Source organism: Daldinia decipiens, assembly GCF_022478715.1.
Source record: "Daldinia decipiens strain CBS 113046 unplaced genomic scaffold F4813scaffold_6, whole genome shotgun sequence".
Taxonomy (NCBI): Eukaryota; Fungi; Ascomycota; class Sordariomycetes; order Xylariales; family Hypoxylaceae; genus Daldinia; species Daldinia decipiens.
In genome coordinates this window covers 276,060-297,843 of record NW_026054549.1, presented here as the reverse complement: position 1 = coordinate 297,843, position 21,784 = coordinate 276,060, and the positions used below count along the sequence as shown (strand labels likewise).

Genomic DNA, 21,784 nt, shown 5'->3' with positions numbered 1-21,784 from the left:
AATTATATCTTGCACTCAGCCTTATGGGCTAGGCACTCCGGTATGGTAAGGTGACAGGGCATGGGAATGGTAATATCGGCGACCCAGGCGTGTGGCTCCAGAACTAGTTGAGACTGGTAGATGCTGGTTGGTGTTTCGGGTAGATTGGGTAGATTGGGGAGGTATATAGGGACTCTGATATAGGTCAGGTATATCAGGTACCTGGGTAGGTAAGGTAGTTTGGCATGTCCTACGTTGGTAAAGAGTCTCGAATATTAACCAATTAGAACCCGGTAAAGCTGCAACACATATTATTCAGGGGAGCCCCTTTTCTATTTCGAGGAAGTTAATTTGAGAGACTCGCATTGATGTATGTTACTAGGTTGTAGTATATTAAGATACACGATGGACATCATGGACTTAGCATTACCTTTGGTAGGTATAAGTTTGAGAAACTAAATATGGCCGTGGCGCAGGGAATCGTCAAGCTGAGGCTCTTTTATATTGCAAAAGGTGGTGCCTGGATGATTATGGTGGTACGAACTCAACTTCTTATGTTCTTCGCTGCATCGCCAAGTGATGGATACCAAAGTTTTTACTAAGCATTTTGCTACGAAACTTACACGGCTTTCCTTTGGCTGGATTCAGGGGTTTGTGAAGTAAAGAAGCGGATATTAAAAGCATCGTATAACTGCCCGTTTAGCTATGTCTCTCAACTAGGAGTGTCTGGTAAGTTTCGTTATTACCATAATCACGAGACTTATCCCATATCCTGCTTCGCTGTCGAATGAGAGAGAGCCGGCAATTTAAATATGACTTAGCTTAAAAGAAATATTATAAATATTTAAGACTTACACAGAGGCATAAATGATTCCAAAGTTGATACAATTCAATGGGTCTTTGATAAGAACAGATGATATGAGTTGTTTTCATAACGAGGTGAAGATACTGTAGCTTCACTACACCTTCTCCTAAAATGAAAGTGGTATACCTCGAACTAGATATAAATCATATTTGAGGGGCTACGGGCTAAATGTGACAATTTGATCTAAAAAATAATAATACTAATGATATAAAGTCGATATATAACCTTGGTATCTAATACACTGCCTGCTAACACATTAGTAAAAGAAGAGTGATTAATAGCGAATATAGAATATATATGCTTAACTCAAAGAAAATCATCATGGTATAGTGCTTCTGCTTATAGTAAGTCTCAAGAGCTAGATCTTGCAAATTAATCTAGTGAGCGATGAGTCTTTTCGGCATTCTCCAATGAGAAAACTTGTTATCATACGTCTTACAAGTTATAAAGCCGGCCTACCTGTGACATAGTACATAGTGAAGACTCAATCTGTCTAAATTTAACATCAAACCAAACGAGTACTTAGTAAGTAGTTATAGTATATCATTCCGCAAGAGATCCGATAACATATAATAGTAATATAATAGTAATAGTGATATTAACCAGAATCTTGGCTAACTCTAAAGCATGCTTCCATCATCTTCGAACTAGACTTATTTATTACCCATCTGATCTACTCTCATAACCTTTAACCTTTATCAAGTCCACAATATAAACGTCTTACTTCTCACCTCATAAACGTCCCCACCAAGTCTACTACAGTAAGACAGCCAAATTGTCCCGGGGCAAAACTTTGCACGCATCAACAAGGTGCTTAGTCTACCCGTTCGTATTATGTGGCCAGTGATAGATTTGGCCGTTATTCATAATCGAACCCCCCTCGCGGCGTGAATGCGCTCGGCACATCCCGTGACGTGGCGGGATGAGTGGCCCCGAGATGCCGTAAGACTGACGCGGCTCCGGAGAGACAGGTCTTACCTACTCTACGCGCCCCAAGATAACAGTCAGCGTCGTGGTCCGTTGACACCTTGGGTATCTTTAGGAACTTACTAGGGTTTCCCCGTGCGCAATGCCGCGTAGGATTACGTACCTAGCTGCTTGGTGTAAGAGTAACGGGGAATGCTTGCGGATTGTGGGGGTTGCCTAACACGCTATTCTAGAAACATGTCCAAGTTGCGAAAGTTGCGAAGAGATGCGGTTGTATGCACCTCGGTATGTAACGTTGAGGACATGGGCCGCACGGGGGTAGACCCGGGGGGTGTCCTTAAGTAACTTGGGCAATATGTAGGATACCTACTTAGGTAGATGACATGGCGCTGCGATTTGTGATGCAGCAGGTGTATGTAATGCATATATACCTATATACCTTGCATAGCAGGATCCGAGTGAAGCATCTTTTTGGGCCGGACGTGCCAATTAATAAGTAGCCGAAGATATTTAAATGGAGACGCAAGAGTTGAACGAAGGAAAAACGAAAAAACGAAAAGAATAAAGGGGGAAAGAAATAGATTTGCTTACCTAGTTGTCTTGCTGTCTTACTGTCTTGCTCCATGGGGCCGGGGAAGGTACGGAATTACGGAATTACGGAATTACGGAGTTAAGGTAGGTAGAATGAAAGATTTAGCGCCACCGGGCGGCAAGAGCGACCTGCCCATCCTTTGGCTTCGGCATCGGTATCCGAAAACGGTAAAGACTTGGGGTGAATTAGGTATGTAGGTAGGTACCTAGTATTCTGAATCATGAGAAGCGGGCTTAGGATGAGAATTGGGTTAGTGGGGGAGGCAGTGCCTATTTTATTTGTGCGTTGGAATATTCTCATTTCGCAGACTATCTGCTGTGTCGGCGCCATAAAGTTTCGACTATTCATAAATGTCTTAGACTCGCTTGGATAACCGTGCATACCTAGTACCATGTATTGTATGCATGTAAATGTCTATGTACTACATTAGGTACGCATATAATATGCCTCTATTTTGTAGGGCGACGCGACGAACTAGGCCATCCTTATTACCGTTCGGATGTTTCCATCCTCACCACGTGGCGCAGGGATCAAATAGATACCTCATAGCAAGGTCCCCCCTGAGACTTGTGCATTAATCGGGACCCGGATCTATAAAAAAGAAGAAAAGACGTAGGTATAGATATGAAATACGTACCTAATGTAAATGATCGAGTGGTTAATGCGAGACCTCGGTTGTCGAAACATAGCGCCCATTTACGGTACCTTAAGAGGTACCTACCTAGGTACCTATGCATCCCGTACGGCAATTGAAGTTGACCCGGAAAGACATGAGCGTGCTATAGAGAGACACGTTCTCGTTAGACAAACTCCTGTTCTTCATGTATGAAAGTACTTACGTAAGGGTAATGACCAGAGTGATTAATGTATGGTATGTTTCCTCGGAGGCACAGTTTTTAAGCGCCGACGGGTTGGTCGATCAGGCTTAGCTTTAGTGACACCTTCTGGAAAAAGAATGGCACAGTACCTAATAAACTCGATATGTCTTACAACGTGACATGTATGTACCTATGCTTCTGAAAAAAGAAAGGATTGATCGCTGCTGCACGAGAGGTCGGCGCGTAGCCATGCCATGTATGCGTACCTACCTAGGTATGTAATGTAGGTATGTAATGTAGGTATGTAATGTAGGTATGTAATGTAGGTATGTAATGTATAAGAAGGCGTGGTGGTGTGGATGGTTAAGGCGCGGTGTGGGTGGTATCAGCTCTGGGATAGGATTCTTAGAGAAACTCGAATAACGCACCACCATTGGCAACACCCTAGACGATCTTCTAAGCCACGTGCGAGAACCCAGTAAGACATCCCCAGTAAGTCGTGCATAAACGTGCCGGAATGATGCAAGGTGGCAGGGGTATGCTGCCAGGGACACGAGGTGACATCTGCTCGTCTAGCTCGTGCTTTCGAGACTTGGCAAAGAGGTAGTTGGTGTGGCTTAGCCCATGGTGTACCTAACCTACCTACCTAACCTACCTAGGTAGGCACTATCGTGTTGTGTTGTGTTGCCCTGCGTTGTAGGGTAGCAATTATTGCACAACCGGAGCGCGCTGAAACTCCCCAGCTTCCTTGGTCTGGTCCAATAGGCATAGAGAATATACATAGTTGTTATCATTAGCGAGCTTCAAAAACAGCTCAACTCGGACGCGGCAGTGATGTATACCTATGCTATATGCGATGAAACAACAACCTCTACCTAGGTATACTTACAGAACAAGACAAGATAGGAAGGTCGACGCATGCCGCCGGTTGGTTTCCTAACAACATCTGTAATCTGTAACGGGACAAGACGGGAACTCATAAGGAATTAGTAATCCAAAGCGAATGGTTAGGATGATTGATAGCAACGGCAGTATTTTTAGCCCTTGGGTTGAGTCTTACAAGAAGCATGTCTGTTTCTACCATCTTTTAGCACAAGTGAAGTCGTGTACCTTTACCTCTAAAAACGTCGTGAAGCTATGTATCAGCGACAGGGAATTAAGCTTCCGGCAGATTCACTCGCTACCTACCTACCTACCTAACCTAGGTAACCTATGATAGCCTGCTTGCTGTCGTACCAGTTGACGGACTGCCCGATTGGACGGTGCTATATGTACATAGATACAATGGACCTGGGTACTGCCAAGTCGGGTTTGAGCCGCAAACCCCTGACCTGAGCTTCTGGGCAGGACTGCGGATCGCTGATCTAGGTATGGGGAGAAAGGTAGATTGGCTTTGTTGCCGCACGTGGGAAACAGTGTCTAAAGATTATATACAATACACATACATATGGGGACGGTAGGATTCTCAGGGCAGAGCCATGGTACTGTTTTTGCGGCGTGTAGACCGATGGCTGCGCCATATCCTGCACCATGCGTCATGTTGTACCTGGAAGCTGGAAGCTAGAAGCTGGAAGGGACAAAAGCAAAACTTTTATTGACGAATCTTCTGGAATAAGGAAATCTAGCATCCTACCAGAACATCCCACTAGTACATGGTGTCCGGGAAATGAGATAAGGGGTATATGTTACATGAATGAAAAAGCAAGACGTGAAATGTCCCATGCTCGAAATCTACCTAGGCATACATGCTGTAAAGGAAAGTTTTCGTGTTGTACATGAAGTCGTTCAAACCCCGCCCTGCTGACAAGAAACCCGAAATCCTTCATTCGCCATTCGCGGGTAGAAAAGTAAAGAGATAAGAGAACTCCACCTCTAGTTATTAAAACAAGAGTAAAGAAAATACATTAAAGGGGATAGTCCAGTAATTACTCTTCGCCGCTCAAGTAATCTCATACAGTAGTAAAATGGTATCACATCCGTCTTCGGCAGGCGTCTGCCAGATGAGCGGTATTGTACATAATAATGGTCGTGAAGTTATATTGTAGCATAAAGGCGGCTACGTGGAATTACCGCTGCCGTTAGTCGACCCGTTCGTTGTGGTCGAAGGGAGTCGAGATGTTAGGTCCGCAAGCTTCTCTCTCATAGTTGCTTCGTGGTCATGAGAACCAGCTCTACCGCTGAGGTGACGATCGGTGAAGCTGTCTGTTCCTGGATGCTGCGTCATAGCAAGACGTTGGTCCCGCATGCTATCTCTCTCCTCAGGAGATCCAATGATCGGACCGTGCCTGAGATAATTTAATGTTAGTTGCAAGCTTGCCGTCATTGCTCGGGAGGATTGACTCACGGGCCAGATGAACAACCGTCGAGGTTGATTCCGATAGAGGAAGGTGCATTAGCCATGATGATGATGATAAGATATAGTTTGATGGCACTGGGCTAAAGATCGAAGACGAAGCAACAGAAGGATCTTGGAGAAGAAGGGAATTCGGTAGGTTTTATAGCGTGGAACAGGCGTATGTCGTTGGTATGGAAATTGGACTTCGGACTTTGAGAAGATGAAAGTGTCTGTCTTTGAAGTTAGAGCTAAGCAGGTTAGAACTCCCAAAAACCAGATGGTGAAGGCCCTTATTTATGAGAGATGGATTCTACCGTGGTGAGAGTACCCCAAGCTTGACTATGACTTCCGGCCCCGAAGGAATTATACTTGACAAATCGTCAACGATCAACGGGAGTATGTATAACTGCGGCCCAGACCTGCATGCCGAAACAATTCGTCTGAACACATACAGTAGAGACCGCAATGCGTACATAGATCGGCGGGCGATGAGACGGGTAGGCCACAAAGGTACAAGACCCATTCAAGGGCCGGGAAGTAAGCGTAAGTATGAGAGAGAAGAGTACACTCCCCACTTATATCTATACTTATATTCCTTGGGGGAGGTGTGGAAAGTGTGGTAGATACCTATCCTGACAGTGGAAAAATGGGGAATCCATTTCGAGACTGAACAGGTTGATTCCCACTCGGCGACGAGCCGGCTTTCAAGAACTGTAGTGCTATGTCGGGATCAGCTGAGGGCCAATATTCCTGGGGGCAAGACGACATTGTCCGCCAGGAAACTAAAACGTAGGTCCCATGTCCGTTCATGTATAATTGCTGTAATAATGTGTATCAATGTTAAACTAGGAACAATCCAAAAGTATCTGCAGTAATTTTGCGAGCCAGGAAAAGGAGGGGCGTCTCTCTAGATAAGTGCCGGCTGGATAATACCACTTCGACTTGGGGCTATGTACATGTATATAAGATTAGCTAACGATCACAAGAGCAGCATAAACTGCGCGGGATTGCAGCTGGGGGAAAAAGACTAGAAAGGCTGGAATGCCAAAGAGTGGTTCGCGGAGTGGACGCCTCAGCCTTATCTAGAAATACGTAGCGTTCGAAACAACGTACCAACGTGGGTGATGTAACACCGTATCTACATATAGAGGCAAGGAGATGGATATATACCTGTAGGTTAGGTACCTATCTACCTACGTCTTATATAGCGTGTCTTCGGAATAGGTACCTGTTAGATACCTAAGTATGCAATTCCTCATTTTTATTCTGTTCCTCGTTGATTTGGTAATGTTGAGACAGCCTGGCGGCAGTCAGCGGGGGAAAATCCCCAAGACAATAGGCCGGCCCGCCCATAGCCAAATTTGCCGACCCAAAATAGTACAACTTGAAACAATGACCTTCAGCGTCATCTGTCAAGACGGGGGGCATGTGATATACTAGTGAGATGAGATTATTATCCTGGATGTAATTACTCATCTCCGCAACTGAAACATATGCAACCTATCGACGTCCCGGGAGTTAATTAAGAAAAATTTGAAGATTTTCGAGACCTAAGTCGGGTGTGTGTGGCGTGTGGTGAGGCTACCAGGTCGTAGGTGGGATTGGGGTCCGGCCTATGTAGTTGGTGGTCAGCGAAATAAGAACAAATTATTAAACCTGCAGGTACCTACAACGGAAACCCCTGCATTATTCTCGCTTCCAAAATTGTGCAATTCTAATACCTTAAAAACTTGCCTCGTATACGTCTCAAAGTTGTTGACTTTTCAACAACGTTATCATCCTATAATATCTTGATTAGTTAGGCCACAGGGACCAGAAATTCGGTAGAGCTCCACCTCCATGCAGTTGTTATTCGTTTATGAAACGAGATGTAATTTATGCTAGGCACGATAATACACGAGGCCCGGATGGCTACTTTTCCTGGGCGTCGGGCTGGTATACTCACCGCAAGAGGGACAAGGAATATATGCTATACCATGCCGAGCCTCATTTGCAGCATCCATGATGCTGCATTAAAGTTCGTGGTTTCGTACTCAGGAGGAACTATACAATTCATTTCTCTTCATTGCCAAGAAGGCCAGACTCCAAAGTTGCCGAATATCACTTTCTGTCAAACGCGTTAGCTGGTTTCCTCCAAATTCTCAGCGGTATCGAACGGACCAACTGGGCTCTGCCCGTCAGGGGGTGATAGAGCACCTAAAGGTGTGTAATGAAAGTCGTCGTCCCTGTAGACCCAACTCCAGACCTCGTTGCTTAGGTGCTTGCGATTGGTGTCGATTAGATCCCATAGGTGGTTATACGCCTTGAGCACACGCCCGTGCAATTTCGAGTCCGCGCAATACGCCAGCTCCTCATCCTCGCATCGCGCAAGCTGTCTCTCCAACCCTGCAGCCATCATCGCAAGTTGCCAACCCCATACCACTGTACCGTGATACGCACTTTCTGTAAATTCCTTTAAATTCGCGGATCCATCGTCGTAAGCCGGATTTGCAACGACTAATCCGACACTTGTAGAAAGACCGAGGGGGAATTGGCGTAGGATATTATCTGCTACTTGAGAGAGGAAAGCGGAGACTTGGACTTGGTCAGTACCATTAAGAAGAAAAAGCCGGAAGCAGTCATCTGTATTCATCACTTGGACAACCGATTGCTCATCACCGGCGAGGGCTAAACCGTGGAATACAACTGGCGAGTCCAAGTCTGACGAATTGACCTTGCCTGGGAATCTTGCCTCGTCGACGTAGCGCTCAACCAGACCTCGGGCTTTCTCTGCCGTAATATTGACCTGGAAGAAAGAAAGGGTGTTATCTTCCCAGATGGTAGCACGCTTATGAGCAACCGCACTCCAGTCTGAATATGAAGGGAAAAATCCATTGTCAGATAACGAGGCGATGGACTTGAGTGCTGCTGGAGCTAAAGCCGTATTCACGTCGTACGGTATACGGCCTCCGCCTAAACCGTTAGGACTGTCGCGCCACTGCCCTACCGTTTGCCCCTTATTGATATGGATAAGATTCTCTTTTACGGGAGATTGCTCAAAGTTAGCGGTGAGTTTCATGATCTTCTTCGCGGTAGCTAAAGTAAGATCTTCATATGCAAGTCCACGGTTCGCGGAAAGTACGGACGCATTCCTAGAAAAGAATAGGTCGCGGCGGGTTCTTCCAATGGCGGAATTGACGAAATACTCGTTGATTGCGATCAGAAGAAAGAAGTCAGTGTCAATCATCTTATAGTCGCACAAGGGATCTGAGCTATCCATCCCCTGCTGGTCGTTCAAGTACGATGCATAGTCACCAATAGTTTCTTCGTGACAAACGCTGCCATCTTTTGGGTTAATTCGCTCAACGGCTGCTCCGAGAATGGCCTCAATTGCGCTCCCGTTGCCTTCGCTGAGTATAGGTTTGAGTAGGAGAAGCGATATTAGACTATCACGTCCAAAATAGGTGAGAAACCGCCAAGCTCCAGCTAAAATCTTGGAGCGGTATGATAAAAACGTGAGCGATTCTACGTCCTCCTGATTTTGCGATATAATAGACTTAGAGGCAGGATTGATGACTCCAGTGGTCCCGAGTTGGTCAAGTTGCGGATAGCTGCTCCAAGCATTGAAGGCATAAGTACCGACTGTAAGACGAGGCCGGCCGTCTTTGACAGGGATAGAAGTGCCATTAAGGTTGTGTATTGTGAGAAATGTCTCCGTTGTTCTGTCGAGCCATATGCGATTGAGATGAATACCCCCATCGGGCAATGTTTGAATCGCGATTGCATCTTGGATCTTGGGTGAAAGAATGCTTGGTCCTTCGACAAATTCCCGTATTGTTCTAATACTTCCTAGAATAGCCAAGTCAAGTGTAGCAGATGAGTTGAGAGACAGAATACCGCTTACTCCGCCAATAAGCGGATTTAACGTACGATTTACGCTAGCAAGATTCTTAAGCTCAATACCGAGTGTTCCGTTGACGCCACTTTTTGGTGAGAAATATAACACGATCCCGCTATTACCGGCTGGCCAAGCGATCTGATACACATCAGTCTCAACCGTCGTTTGGTAATTAAGGAAATAATAAGAGTCGCGGTTCTTACTAGAAGTCTAGGACCGATAATCTTGAGATTGCTGCTAGGTAATGGGCTAGTCACAACAACTTGACTTGCACTGCTACAATCGGCTGCGAAGTAATTATCATATGGAGGATCGCTTAAGTGGAAAGAGCTGGATGTACACAATTCCTGACCGGCCTCTTTAGATGGCAGCCTTTCGTTGAAGTCAGGTTCGGGTAATGATACTAGTTTTCCATTGTCACAACTTAGAGTTGTAAGTAAGCTTGCCGCAGATATATGGCAAGTGACTTACGAGAATAGGTGAGGCAGATAACAATCGTTACCACACTGTAACGTGCGTTTCTTGTCGACAACCGGACAGAGAAAGTTACCACGATAGCACGTATGCTTGTTGATTTAGAACTGGCTTCTTGGATCTTAATAAAGAGTGTGCCTTAAACTCACATCATTAATCGAATATCTTGAACTACCACATGGTAGTAGGCCGTCAGCCCGAGGTATAGAAGTGGGATGACGGCGCGGCAGCAATACTGCCAGCAACAGGCCAGCCAGTATGGCCAAGAAAATTGCGTATTGGCATGACTTGTTTTGCCACGACGCGGCGTGAGAATAACTTCTTGCTGCTAGTCTTGGCCGTTGTGAAGCTGGGTCAGAGGCTGGCTCATTGCTCTCAAGTGGAATACTTAACGCATCATCTTCGAGCAAAGCTTGACCGTCATCGTGTGTTTGGGGGACTTTAATGGCCGACTGGTACAGGGAGCCAACAAATGGTAGCCTCGCTAGTTTGGGGAATTGTCTTATAGACATATTCTGCTGTGATCGTAAATTGAAGTGCGGCTATTATGGACTAGGTTGATAATAGCTTATGAAATATATAACGAGAAAGATCGCATCGATATAAATTTTTATTGACTCGATGTAGATAATAGCACGATTTATGATAAATAACACAAGTTGAGTGAAAGCTATGATGCTTCGACAATGGGAAGTTGAGAGATGGATGAGTGTAAGTTGATCGCGATTGCGCGTCGTAAGGGAACGACAGCTCATGTACATCCCTATTACCTAACCGTGCAGGTGCCTACCGGGAATTCGGGTTAGCTGGTAGGATCCACTACGCTAAGCACCCGCGTACCTGACTTCTAGGGGTTCAGGGTACCTAACCCGGTAAGGTCCTACAGACTCGGCCGAGTTCTTCTTTGTCCGGAATAAACGGAAGATTTGTAATTCGTACATATGTACCAACCTAGCTGATGCTTCATCTATTTTAGACTTTGTTGCAATATGACGTGAAGAGCCTATTTTCGATTTATACCACGTAATACGATATCGGAACAGTGGTATTGATACTAGTCTATCTAGGAGGTTGTTAGAAATAAATCAGCCATTATAGAGAACTGATAGTCTACCTATGATATGACTACCTGAAATATTATAAAGCTGTTCTTATATATTATATTGATTCCACACTCACAATACTATAATGCCATTTTTCAACTGGACTAATTACAGCTATGTAGATAAATCTATATACACTATGGACTAAGTTGACCAAACTAAGTATGACCTCTATCGTCACCCTCGTTAACTTCTCCTTCTTTTTATAACAGTCCCCAAAAGCGACCTAACTGCGAACGTCAGCACCCACCGCCTCCCTCAACCTCGTCAACCGCCCGTCTACCCAGGCTCTATGCCACGCCTCGATCTTCCCGCCTAGTACGACGCAAGTCGCCGGCTCTAGAAGGACGATACCACGCGCGACGGTCGTGCCTCGTTTCAGAATCATCTTCTCGCCGATGTTAAGCGAGCTGATGCCGATGCGATCGATGCGCTTTAGTTCCAGCCCGTGCACCTTCTGGCCCTTGCAGTCCTGTATCACGAGCCTATGCGTCGCGTTCCTCGCGGCGGCCGCGGCATTTGCCACGTTAGCGTTGACAGCCGCGTTCCTACCCGTGGCTGCCAACGCATTTTGGCTGACTGCGCCGTCCTCTTCGTCTTCCTCGTTCCCGGTGGGCAGGCGGATGATTTCCCGGCCTCTCGTTTGTTCCCCGCGCGCGATGGCCTCCAGCTCCTCTACTTGATCCCACTTGCTTTTGGACAGATTGTCAATATCCAAGACTTGCACGGGGACGTCTCGGGAGAGTTTAGTCTCTTTGACCTCCGGGTTACCCAAGTTGGGTGGAAACGCTGGCGACGGCGACTCCCAGAGACCCGGACTCGTCAGGTCGGCTGCTAGCAGACGCGTTTTCACGGTAGCTATCAAAGCGGGTAAAGGAGGCAGCGGGTTCCGGTTTGGCATAGCACTCTGGATCCAAGTTAAGGACGGAGTTGGCAGCCCCTGACTCTGTAAGCTGGCGCGGATTTGTACTGGTAGGTCTGAACTCATGGTGAAAGACGTCGGGCGATGACTAGACTTATGCCGAATTTCATTTTTGTCAAATTCATGCTTCTTGAGAGATGGGCGGGTCTCGTTCGTAACTCGAAGACTTCCTCGTGGTAGTTTGGTTATATACATGTACCTAAGTTTCATCTTCGACAAAAAAGGAGTGACATAATGCGATGTACCTCTAACTACCTAATCTAAAGTTAATATGTATATGGCAGTTAATACATATGAGATGGCAGGTACATGTAGTGTAGCATGCGGGTCCAGTTCGTCGGGTTCTTTCCAATTAGCGGGATATTTTGATACGTAATAGGGGCATGATAGCTCCCGCCACAGTGGCTTTGAGCACTACGAGCGCGGGAGATCGGCAACTACCTAATGCGCTACAGCCTCACTAATGCTTTCTACGCCCTCAAGTAAATCTGGCATCTGGAAACGTCAAACGTCTCAATACTTACCTATGTAGGTAGCTACCTTGTTAACAGCTAATATCTCGCCATTTCATATACTGCTAGTTACACAATTAGCCGTAGTAAAGAGGCCCAATCTCGCCCATCAAAATGTCTACAATTGCCTCGCCCCGCGACCCGCCGCGGCGCATGAACTCAGGCACTACGCCGACCTCGTCGACGCGACCAAGTCTCGATGTCTCACGATCGCCTATCGGCTCGCCGAACCCGAACGGCAGCGGTAGTCCAAATACAAACACTCCGGTCAACCCTCCAGCCACGAAGCGAAACAGAGCCGCCCTGCGCGAGTATTACAACCTAAAGAAGCAGCCAGCTGCAACGCCGCCTCAGGTAGAGGTGACAGATCCGTTCGGGGAGACCTCAGGCGGGCCGCATGAGCAGTACTCGGAAGTTCCTCCTAGCGAGATAGACAGAGAAGGCTTCGATGTAGATGCCTTTGTTAAGAAGGCGCTGGCCGAAAATGGTATGGAAGAGTTGCTGCGGCTATATACGCGGGTGCTGAGTGAGATAAGGGCGCTGGACGCTGAGAAGAAGGCGCTTGTATACGATAATTACAGCAAGTTGATCACAGCCACGGAAACAATACGCAAGGTTAGTCTTATAATTCCTTTAAGCCCAAGAGGGCATGTACTAATAGACGTGTAAGATGCGAACGAATATGGATCCATTGAACCCCATGGCTTCTACACTAGATCCAGCAATCGCTCAGATATACTCGCAAGCCTCAGAAATACGAGACTCGCTACGAAAATCGGTCCCACCGCCTGATAAAGCCAGAGCCCAAGCAGAAGAGGCGCGCCAGAGGAGAGCGCGAACGAAACAGCTGGCAATCGAGGTTCTTGACGCCCCAGATAAAATACGAGCGCTTGTCAGTGAAGGACGACTAGAAGATGCGAGACAGGCGTGGAAAATGCCACGCAAACTTCTGTTAGTATGGAAGGAACAAGGTATCGGTGGTTTAGACGTGGATGCGTGCATAGAAGACGGCGACGCGGCTTTGAAAGGTGAGCCGAGCAAGGGAGATTGGAGGGATTTGAATGCCCAAGAATCAGCATGATTGAGCATTTAGATCGAATGATGTTCTAAGCAACAAGGTGGATGATTGAAGCATCAAACGAATAAGTGGCCGACCGTCATATTAATTACACCCTCGACCACGTCAACGAGCCGTCGCACCCAGTGCTTAAGCTAGATCTCTAACGTCAATAACCTCGAAGGGGTCACGGTCTGCTTTGCTAACAATTATGCGGGTGTCCCCATACGCCGTCGTCTCCAATTCGACCTCCAACATGGGCTTTAATCTCGTCTCGAGGTACTTCCGCTCCGAGTTACTGTGGAAGACAGTGACGACAATCTGGCCCAACTGGGTATGCCGGAGCGCATAGTGGTGCGCCATCTCACCCGTCACCAAAACCTGAGCATCGGTATCTTTCAAGACGTCAGAACCCGAACCTGCACAGACAGCTACCTTGGTGATTTCCTGCGTCTTAGTGAGATCTTTCAGTGACGGCGGCAGAGCGACCATCATATAACGTTGGTTGCCTATGCCAGTAGAGAGTCGCCGCAAAAGGGTCTGCAAGTTGATGGGTTGAACCAATTCGAATGCTCGTCCATAACCAGTGCCTTGGTGCCCTTCGGGTAGAGGCCTGGAAATGGGCTGGACGACTGTTCGCTGCACCTGGCGTTCTCCGCCCAACAGGATGTCGCAAAGCCAGTCGTTAAGTCCTCCACTCGCCGCGTCCATGGCCGTATGGGGACAGTAGACGGAGATCCTCTCAGCTGCTAGCCGTAAGAGGAGGGTCTGCATAGGGTCCTTGGTAGTAAGGGATTTCAGAGGTCTAAAGATAACGGGATCTATACGATGTTAGCCGTCAGTACGTCACCTTAGCCAGCGTATGTAATGATAGGTGCAACTCATACGATAGCAGACAATCATATTGGCTCCTTCTGCCAATGCCTCGTCAACCACGGCGGAAGTTAAGTCATTGGTGAGAAGAACGGTACCGCCAGTCTCCTTTTTAGACGCTGACGATGACGACAAGGGGGCTTGTCCGAGAAGTACTACCTCACTATTAGCTTCATATTCGATAACACACCCCATATATAAACTCGTCTCTCACATCCTGTATTATCCCACGCATTATCCGCTAGTTCTTCCGGGAAACTATGAGCGATGTTAGCTTAATGTGAAATGAGGCTTGTGACCATGATGAAAAGTTGGACTCATAAAGGTTGCTTACAGTGTTCTCATTGCAGCAACTACCGCATCCGTAAGGTTGGCTGCTGGTGGAGCTGCCATGGTTCTAGATGAGCTGAAGGAGCGCTGTTGTCTTGTCACAGTATAACAAGACTTCAAATTCCGCGGCTGGAGTCTATAGCTTCTACTCGCACCAGTAAAGTTGAACGTGAGGGCCGGTTTTCCAACCTGATGAACGCGGGGGAGAGGGTAAGAAGAGAATTTAGAGATATGCTTCGACAGAACCTTTAACGTATTCGTCCGTTTCCAAAGGGACATAGCATGAAGCTTTACTTGAATTGTTCAATAATTATGGTGGCATACATGTAGTCTCTTTTATCGTACGAGATACAATGGAAATTGCCTTAGGTTTCTGCCTACATATGTACATACCTACCTAGGTACACAATGTACCTGTTAAAGGTTCCCCCCCAGCTTAGCTTCAGCAACGTACCCCACACCCCACTATCGATAATTCAGTTCTCGGAGCTTTTCCTTCGCTACCAGCCGAGATCCAATGTCATCATCGCGGGGCATCTGTGTAACCACTATCTCTTCTGTCCATTTGACACTTCAAAGCTGCCCTTGATCGGCTTTGCTTATTACATTATTCTCCCTACTACACAAGCGAATTACATTAACGTACAGTAACATACATCACATACCTATAAGAAAACCCTACCCTCTCTACATCACGACAACGACGACGACGACCACCACCACCACCACCAAGAAATGGGCGAACCTACAATCACCGAAACATCGCTGAAAGCAGCCTTGACGGAGCGACTCAAGGCAGTCCACGTCGAAGTAACCGACATGTCCGGTACATTTCTATTACCTTCTCTTCCATCCCTTCCCCGACCCAAAACCATCTACCTAAACTACCTAAACTAACTAACTAATTCGCGCAACCCCTCCAGGCGGCTGCGGCCAATCCTTCACATCACTAATCGTATCGCCGCAGTTCGCCGGCCAGAACAGTCTGAAGCGCCACCGCGCCGTCAACGCCGCCCTGCGCGACGAGATCGCCGCCATCCACGCCTGGAGCGCCAAGTGCCTGACGCCCGACGAGTGGCAGCGCGACAAGGACAAGGACAAGGACAGCGGCCCGCCTTTGGACGGCACGGTGCAGGGGCACGTTACCGGTGTCGATGCGTGAGTCGAGGTATGGGAGGATATGTATATTTTAAGGATTCGCAGTGGTTCCCTACATGTAGATGGGAGACCTACTCTACGTACATGACTGCTAGAACTCTGTTGTAGGGACGAGAGAAAAGGGATGCTTAGGCAAATGGGCTTTGGATAAGCTTAAGACATAGAGCTCTAGGAGTACGGGGCACGCGTTGAGCGAGGATCTATCTTCGCATTATGATTTTTCAGCTAGTAAACTAGGCGTTATGCTTATCGTCATTTCACGATCACATCTTAACAAGCCTTCCTGAAGGATCCCTTTTCTCTTTCCCCAACGCTGTTACGACCTAGTAACGTTATCGAAATCTATTCTATCACAGATCCAACAGGTCGTTCCCGCTGCTGTCCCCTCGGCGATCTTCGGCCTAGGGATTTTGGGTATTCACTAAACGAGAATGTGGGTTGCGCTTCGTCTAGAAGAGACCTAGTAGATCGTCGTTGTTTGTAGTTTTCTGTTCTGTACCCGCGCTTCCGTGGCCAAGTTGAGCCGATGCTGGAGGAGGCTGGCTAGACCCGCTTAAATCCAATCCTTCAAATCCGTTCATGATATCATTCACACCACCACTCGCGGGTTTGTTTTGATGTGGCGGGGCATCGAAGAGACCCATCATATCTGCCATTCCGCCCGATGGAGCTCCGCCGGCCGGACTTGCTACGCGATCCGGTGTAGCTGACGCCGAGTTCTGCTCTTGTGAAGCCGGCGCGGCGCCATCGAAATCAATATCCAAAAGGTTTTCGATGTTACTCTGTGCCGATGCCCCGTTTTGAGTAGCGCCACCAACTGATGCTGCGATAGGGTTGTCAGCCGCGTCCTGCCGTTGTTCTTGGATTGCTGCTCGTTGGATCTCGTCGGCACCAAAACGACCTTTGCCAACGAAAGACTCCGGCGGTTTGTGGTAGACCGAGGCCAAAGTCGAAAGTTCACCGAGTAGCTGTTCTAATAAAGCTGCCGGTAAGCTTGTCATTGTGGTTGAGATGGCAGGTTTCTGAGAGAGAACAATACTCTACGACCTGTTAGTTACCAAACTAATCAAAAGGGGGTTGGGGAATACGGTACCTTTGCAATAGCAAGATCCCCCGACAAAAGTCGCCAATAGACATATGCTCGGTCTCGAATATCTGGGTTGTCGTTTTCCGCTGTTGCAGCCTGCAGAACCTTCTGTACCAATCCTTGATTGTTGCTTGGCTTTTTCAAGAATAATTTGACAACTGCTGTGAGGATTTGTAGTTGCGTCTGTGTGAACTCCTCCAGAAAGACATCCACAAAGCTCGCCAATATTTCATCTGCGTTATTAATCTTTTCTGCGTACTCGCCAACAATCCATATTAGCCCGCCCCTGGCGTCAGGCTCATCCAGCTCGTCGATGTGATTACAGAGCGTCGGAATGACGCCTTCGTAACCAGGGTATTTTCGGAGGATATCCTTGATGACCACTATCACCTCCTGGACCACATAGTTGACCTTGGTAGCGATCAAATCCAGTAACGTGTTAACACATTTTTCGCTCGCGCTCTCGATTTTGATTGCAACCTGTCCAATAGCCTTGACAGCTCGTCGAACGAAATCCATATCTACTTCCAAAGCATACTCTTTCAACTCAGCTAGCAACTGCTCATAGTTCTTCTCGTTCGCTATCCTCACCATGATCTCGAGCTTTTGAAGCTTGACGTAAGGCGGATCGTTGTACTTGCAGAAGAACACTCTTAGTTCCTTACTTAAGATATCGGGTTTAGCCTGTAAAAGGAGGTCGATATTCCGTAACGCAACATACTGGACTTCAGGGGCAGAGGCAACAAGGGTGACTGAATATATGTATATTAGTGATAGTATTGAGTAGGTGAAGGATACGGCAACTGACCTAGTGGAGGCGCCATCTTCTTGAGGTACTGCCGGACAAGATCGCTATTGATTAATCTCATGTGGATGAATACTACTTTGACAGCAGCGAGCACGACACTAGGATTCACATGCTGGAACTGGGGCGTGACTCGTTCGCAAATATGCTCTGACTCCTTGACATCTTGGGGTGGATAATCGGCTAGAGTCGAAAGGATAGTCACTCTACCCCATTCCGTGCACTCGTTCAAAGCCATCAGTAATTTCTTGAGCGTTGCTGGCGTTATAACCAATGCTCTCGTTTCGGGTGCGGTCTCAGTTATTTCTGAGAGCGCCTGTACCGAGTTGGCAACCACCATAGGATTAGGGTCTCCGATCATGTCCTGAAGGATCTCCAGAAAGCCATTTTCTATGCACATAGATGGGTTCAAGTCGAACAGCTTCGCGACGCAGATAGCAGCTGTTTTTCGCACGTATGGTGATTCGTCTCGTAATGTTTTTCGCAGAGGCTCCTCCATATAGTCTACCATCTTATCTACTCGAATGCATCCCATAGTCCTAATGGCAAGGGCTCTTATAAGAGGATTTGGGTCTTCAGAATCTTGGACGAACGTATTGACGGCGAGGATACATAGGTCAGGATGCGACTTGGCGTAGTTCCTAAACTTTGTGTAAGCTTATTACTTGGGTGGATTTTAGGACACTTCATGAAGCTTCCTAGAGGCTATTAAGCCGCTTACATTAGATAGAGGTAGACGAGTTTCTTTTGGTCGAGGTCGGCGGTCGCGATATTCTTCAGTACATCAGGGAACAACTGTGAGACGTCTTTGCCCAGGGTCATGGCCATAATAGTCTTCTGGATTGATTCCTTCCGCTCCCAGGCATATTGAGATACTAGACCAGCACGCAACTCGAACGTCTCGCCCTTCCTAGGCACGGCGAAGGCGCCGCGAATGCGACTGACCGCCGACATCTCGATATGGTGTCGGGGGATTTATGGAGGGTCAAGGAGGCGAAATAGGTTGCGAATTAAAGGCCCGTTTAGGGCTGTTATAACTGCATTCGACCACTTTCCAATTATAAGTTAGTTGTCGATGTTTTGCTTATGTCGTTTATCGTTCCCGTGAAAGAGTAGAAAAGATTTACGTATTGAATGATGATAGTTGAAAGAATGCTGCCCTGTTAAATCAACCCCTGGTCACTTCACTTATCAAAAGGCTAAGCCCAGTTATGCAGTTCCGTTGTGGTTGCCAGCTTTAGCTACCTAATGGATGACACCTGTAACAGCCACAATGTACAAGCCACAAGTAGAACTTGAAACAAGCATAGGTAGGTATGGTACGTAGTACCTTGATGTACCCATGTATACTTTGTATTAGTAGTGGGACAATCTTAGCTTGGTAGGTACCTCTTGGCCTAAGCACTTTAAGACGTTGAAGCAATATAGAACCTTCCACTCTCTATACCATACCATAATCAAAGAGATTCATACAAAGTCCTTACTAAGTCAAAACCAACTTGAAACTATAGATTCGACTATACCGAGAATACTCCTCACTCCTCCACGGCTTTAATCATACTCTAAACTACATGGCAAGTTGAGCCAGAATGGCACATTCATATCAGCTAACAAACAACCCAGGCAAACTTCCCAAACCTACGTCGACTCTTCATCGAGGCGAGATCAGATGATGAAGAGAGGGAGGTTTCGCGTAGAGCTGTATGTGGTTGAGCCTCAATTTCTTAGTTAGAATAGGTCGTCTTTAGTCAACTAACACGAATTAGTTTTACAATGCTGTTTTGTTCATGGGCTCTGTTGCTATTTTTAGTCTCATAGCTCAGAAGATGAATGCTAGCAAGTAAATACATGTAACAGTACATAAATATCATCCAGCTCATCGTCAAACCGTTCATATCATACTCGGTACCGATAGTCTTATCTCTGTCATGACCTCGTAGACGATTTAATCAGACTCGCTGTCGCTTCCAAGAAAGGCTAAATCAGCCATTCGCTTTGACACGCGTGGGTTACCCTTGACTTCTTCGTCCTCATTCTCTTCATCCTTGGCGTCTTGGTCCTCATCAGATTCTTCTTTCGACGTCTTCTTGGTGGCCTTGCTCCTAGAGGCACGTCTACCTGCTCCACTACCCCAGTTCCGATTCATCTCCGTAACAGCTTCTAGGTCGGCCATAAGTTCCCTCTTTTCCTTGATTTCCTTAGCTTTTGCCTCGGAGAAGCGACCTTCAACCCCGATATCTCGAAGCATCTCCCTCAGATGTCTGATCTTGGCCCTGCTGTCGTCACCGTATATCTTCAACTCGATGCCCCATATTTTGCGGATTCCGCACTTGAGTAATTGGCCTTGGAGTTTCTTGATCTCTGTATCGTCTACAGACAATTCCTTGGCCTGCTTAGGCTTAGGAGCACCTTTCGGTTCTCTGGGCTTCCGCTTTTTGGGAGGGGGGTCATCTATAACGGACGACAAATCTGAGCCTGAGTCATCGGCGTCTACCTCCTTGATATCTTTGTTGTCCTTATCATCCACAACGTTCAGTTTAGTATCCTCGCCTGAGTCCTCCGCTTTCGATTCAGTCTTAGCATTTACTCCTGGTTGAGGCAGAGCTTTTTCATCGGCATCAGATTTAACTTCATCCTTTGTGACTCTATTCTTGTCGTCTGCTAAATCGTCTTCATTATCTGATTCTGCTTTAACGCGTTTAGTATTTCGCTTCTTAGCAGGTGCTGCACGTTTTCGCTTTTTCACTGCTGCTGAGTCCTCTAGATCACTAGCTGCTTCATCGTTTTTGGTAATCTTTTTGGTCTTGCGCCGAGGCGTAGCCTTCTTTGCGCCCTTTGTCTTCTTCTTTGACTCGTTATCTGAATCGTCTAGGTCGCTCAACTCAGATTCTGTTTCTTCTTTCTTGGATCCCTGACGTGAAACGGATTTCTGGGGTTTGGCATTCTTAGGTTCATCTTCTGGTGAATCAAGATCGCTCAGCTCTGAATCTGACTCCTCTTTTTTAGCGATGCTTTGCTTGATTGCTTCCTTTGGTTGCTCTTCAAAGTCGCTTTGGTCTTCTAAGTCGCTAAGCGCCGATTCTGATTCTTCCTTCTTCGCTTTAGCTCTCTTCGATGGATCGGCGCGAGATGCTTTCTTCTGGCGCTTGGGTAATGGGGAAGGCTCTTCGCTTGATTGTCGCTTAATCCCGTTTTTAGCTTCCGATTTGACATTGGCCGCCGGGGATGATGGGGCTCCATCTTCTTCGGCTAGCAACTGGGCCTAAGCATCACGATTTAGTCAGATGTGCAATTATTCCTACATGTGGTGAGAAAAAAGATATAAAAAAAGATAAAAACGTACAACAAATTCTTTGATGATCTTCTTGCTACGCGCCTCCCACTCTAGCGCCTTGAAGAATCCTTGCTCCAGCTCTCCCTTATCCTCAACATACTGCCGGACATTGTTCACGGTCACCTGGTCCCACCCGCGTTCAGCGACGAGAGCGCGAACCCCATCGCGGAGATCTTTCTCAAGAGCTTCGGTGGTTGGCGCCATGGAGTCTAGTACTTGGCAGATGGAGTGCTTTGTTGGTAATTTGTCAAGGCTTTAAGAGCAATATATCGCGTATACTAATTCCCCAATAACAAGCTCAATGAACAAAAGACCAAAAGTTATCAGATTAGATAAATCGCGTCGATGGAAGTAGATCGCGTGTTGGCGTAAGTGGAGAAATTGATGATAAGAGACCAGCCGGTTGATTTGATTAGAAGCACGGGCCCATATGCTTAAATGGGAATTGGCCAATTAAATCCTCTCTTACATAGCCTCTTAAGTCACATGGAATCTCTATGTACATGTAACATGAGGGCACCCCTGCGGTGCGCCACAATAGCCCGAGTTTACGAACATTAGGTCATAAGTCGATTTATATACGTAGATCACGTGCCGCTACTGCCGGGGAAGGGCGCTCGGCGCGAGCAGCGCGCCGAGCGCCCCTCCCCGGCCGTAACGGCGGGGAACCGGAAACTCAAATATGCACGGGGGATGGACTTTTTTTTTTAATATTTTTATGTATATATAAAAAAAT

At 47.0% G+C, this 21,784-nt stretch overlaps 8 protein-coding genes across 8 annotated transcripts; 2 read left to right on the top strand and 6 right to left on the bottom strand.

The window, feature by feature from the left end:
* Positions 1-5,098: 5,098 nt before the first annotated feature.
* On the bottom strand, positions 5,099-5,744 carry F4813DRAFT_293345 (uncharacterized protein). Its single transcript, XM_049240655.1, has 2 exons — positions 5,526-5,744; positions 5,099-5,466 (listed from the first exon to the last, which is right to left on the bottom strand). Exons 1-2 carry the CDS (start codon positions 5,579-5,581, stop codon positions 5,238-5,240), a joined length of 285 nt encoding a protein of 94 aa, XP_049102365.1. The 5' UTR covers positions 5,582-5,744; the 3' UTR covers positions 5,099-5,237.
* Positions 5,745-7,302: 1,558 nt separating this feature from the next.
* On the bottom strand, positions 7,303-10,573 carry F4813DRAFT_293189 (carbohydrate-binding module family 52 protein). The gene is made up of 5 exons (XM_049240654.1): positions 10,017-10,573; positions 9,865-9,959; positions 9,597-9,816; positions 7,677-9,531; positions 7,303-7,623 (listed from the first exon to the last, which is right to left on the bottom strand). The coding sequence occupies exons 1-5, from the start codon at positions 10,377-10,379 to the stop codon at positions 7,550-7,552; spliced, it is 2,607 nt and encodes an 868-aa protein (XP_049102364.1). The 5' UTR covers positions 10,380-10,573; the 3' UTR covers positions 7,303-7,549.
* Positions 10,574-10,860: 287 nt separating this feature from the next.
* F4813DRAFT_349806 (uncharacterized protein) lies at positions 10,861-12,225 on the bottom strand. The gene has a single exon (XM_049242228.1). It carries the CDS (start codon positions 12,100-12,102, stop codon positions 11,197-11,199), a length of 906 nt encoding a protein of 301 aa, XP_049102363.1. The 5' UTR covers positions 12,103-12,225; the 3' UTR covers positions 10,861-11,196.
* Positions 12,226-12,367: 142 nt separating this feature from the next.
* On the top strand, positions 12,368-13,548 carry F4813DRAFT_293139 (Vps51/Vps67-domain-containing protein). The gene is made up of 2 exons (XM_049240653.1): positions 12,368-13,019; positions 13,075-13,548. The coding sequence occupies exons 1-2, from the start codon at positions 12,519-12,521 to the stop codon at positions 13,483-13,485; spliced, it is 912 nt and encodes a 303-aa protein (XP_049102362.1). The 5' UTR covers positions 12,368-12,518; the 3' UTR covers positions 13,486-13,548.
* Positions 12,997-15,043, bottom strand: F4813DRAFT_349798 (NGG1p interacting factor 3). The gene is made up of 4 exons (XM_049242227.1): positions 14,669-15,043; positions 14,549-14,592; positions 14,349-14,489; positions 12,997-14,282 (listed from the first exon to the last, which is right to left on the bottom strand). Exons 1-4 carry the CDS (start codon positions 14,941-14,943, stop codon positions 13,612-13,614), a joined length of 1,131 nt encoding a protein of 376 aa, XP_049102361.1. The 5' UTR covers positions 14,944-15,043; the 3' UTR covers positions 12,997-13,611.
* Positions 15,044-15,399: 356 nt separating this feature from the next.
* Positions 15,400-15,826, top strand: F4813DRAFT_386594 (bola-like protein; the record flags this gene model as incomplete). The annotated part of the gene is made up of 2 exons (XM_049246441.1): positions 15,400-15,490; positions 15,588-15,826. The coding sequence occupies 2 exons, from the start codon at positions 15,400-15,402 to the stop codon at positions 15,824-15,826; spliced, it is 330 nt and encodes a 109-aa protein (XP_049102360.1).
* Positions 15,827-15,905: 79 nt separating this feature from the next.
* On the bottom strand, positions 15,906-18,903 carry F4813DRAFT_293101 (Adaptor protein complex beta subunit). Its single transcript, XM_049240652.1, has 4 exons — positions 18,436-18,903; positions 17,718-18,355; positions 16,916-17,661; positions 15,906-16,862 (listed from the first exon to the last, which is right to left on the bottom strand). The coding sequence occupies exons 1-4, from the start codon at positions 18,666-18,668 to the stop codon at positions 16,272-16,274; spliced, it is 2,208 nt and encodes a 735-aa protein (XP_049102359.1). The 5' UTR covers positions 18,669-18,903; the 3' UTR covers positions 15,906-16,271.
* Positions 18,904-19,026: 123 nt separating this feature from the next.
* F4813DRAFT_349790 (uncharacterized protein) lies at positions 19,027-21,481 on the bottom strand. The gene is made up of 2 exons (XM_049242226.1): positions 21,058-21,481; positions 19,027-20,976 (listed from the first exon to the last, which is right to left on the bottom strand). The coding sequence occupies exons 1-2, from the start codon at positions 21,250-21,252 to the stop codon at positions 19,660-19,662; spliced, it is 1,512 nt and encodes a 503-aa protein (XP_049102358.1). The 5' UTR covers positions 21,253-21,481; the 3' UTR covers positions 19,027-19,659.
* Between the last annotated feature and the right edge of the window lie 303 nt (positions 21,482-21,784).

What these genes read in the sequence shown, in the direction of transcription:
- F4813DRAFT_293345 (XM_049240655.1), bottom strand. Translation starts at nt 5,581, where the DNA reads ATGGCTAATGCACCTTCCTCTATCGGAATCAACCTCGACGGTTGTTCA. An exon ending in GACGGTTGTTCATCTGGCCC is followed by an intron (nt 5,467 to 5,525) that starts GTGAGTCAATCC and finishes AAATTATCTCAG; the next exon opens with GCACGGTCCGATCATTGGAT.
- F4813DRAFT_293189 (XM_049240654.1), bottom strand. Translation starts at nt 10,379, where the DNA reads ATGTCTATAAGACAATTCCCCAAACTAGCGAGGCTACCATTTGTTGGC. An exon ending in TATCTGCCTCACCTATTCTC is followed by an intron (nt 9,817 to 9,864) that starts GTAAGTCACTTG and finishes TACAACTCTAAG; the next exon opens with TTGTGACAATGGAAAACTAG. An exon ending in TTATCGGTCCTAGACTTCTA is followed by an intron (nt 9,532 to 9,596) that starts GTAAGAACCGCG and finishes GATGTGTATCAG; the next exon opens with ATCGCTTGGCCAGCCGGTAA.
- F4813DRAFT_349806 (XM_049242228.1), bottom strand. Translation starts at nt 12,102, where the DNA reads ATGAAACTTAGGTACATGTATATAACCAAACTACCACGAGGAAGTCTT.
- F4813DRAFT_293139 (XM_049240653.1), top strand. Translation starts at nt 12,519, where the DNA reads ATGTCTACAATTGCCTCGCCCCGCGACCCGCCGCGGCGCATGAACTCA. An exon ending in CCACGGAAACAATACGCAAG is followed by an intron (nt 13,020 to 13,074) that starts GTTAGTCTTATA and finishes TAGACGTGTAAG; the next exon opens with ATGCGAACGAATATGGATCC.
- F4813DRAFT_349798 (XM_049242227.1), bottom strand. Translation starts at nt 14,943, where the DNA reads ATGTCCCTTTGGAAACGGACGAATACGTTAAAGGTTCTGTCGAAGCAT. An exon ending in GTTGCTGCAATGAGAACACT is followed by an intron (nt 14,593 to 14,668) that starts GTAAGCAACCTT and finishes CATCGCTCATAG; the next exon opens with TTTCCCGGAAGAACTAGCGG. An exon ending in CAATATGATTGTCTGCTATC is followed by an intron (nt 14,283 to 14,348) that starts GTATGAGTTGCA and finishes AACATCGTATAG; the next exon opens with ATCCCGTTATCTTTAGACCT.
- F4813DRAFT_293101 (XM_049240652.1), bottom strand. Translation starts at nt 18,668, where the DNA reads ATGTCGGCGGTCAGTCGCATTCGCGGCGCCTTCGCCGTGCCTAGGAAG. An exon ending in CTCGTCTACCTCTATCTAAT is followed by an intron (nt 18,356 to 18,435) that starts GTAAGCGGCTTA and finishes CACAAAGTTTAG; the next exon opens with GAACTACGCCAAGTCGCATC. An exon ending in GAAGATGGCGCCTCCACTAG is followed by an intron (nt 17,662 to 17,717) that starts GTCAGTTGCCGT and finishes ACATATATTCAG; the next exon opens with TCACCCTTGTTGCCTCTGCC.
- F4813DRAFT_349790 (XM_049242226.1), bottom strand. Translation starts at nt 21,252, where the DNA reads ATGGCGCCAACCACCGAAGCTCTTGAGAAAGATCTCCGCGATGGGGTT. An exon ending in AGATCATCAAAGAATTTGTT is followed by an intron (nt 20,977 to 21,057) that starts GTACGTTTTTAT and finishes CGTGATGCTTAG; the next exon opens with GCCCAGTTGCTAGCCGAAGA.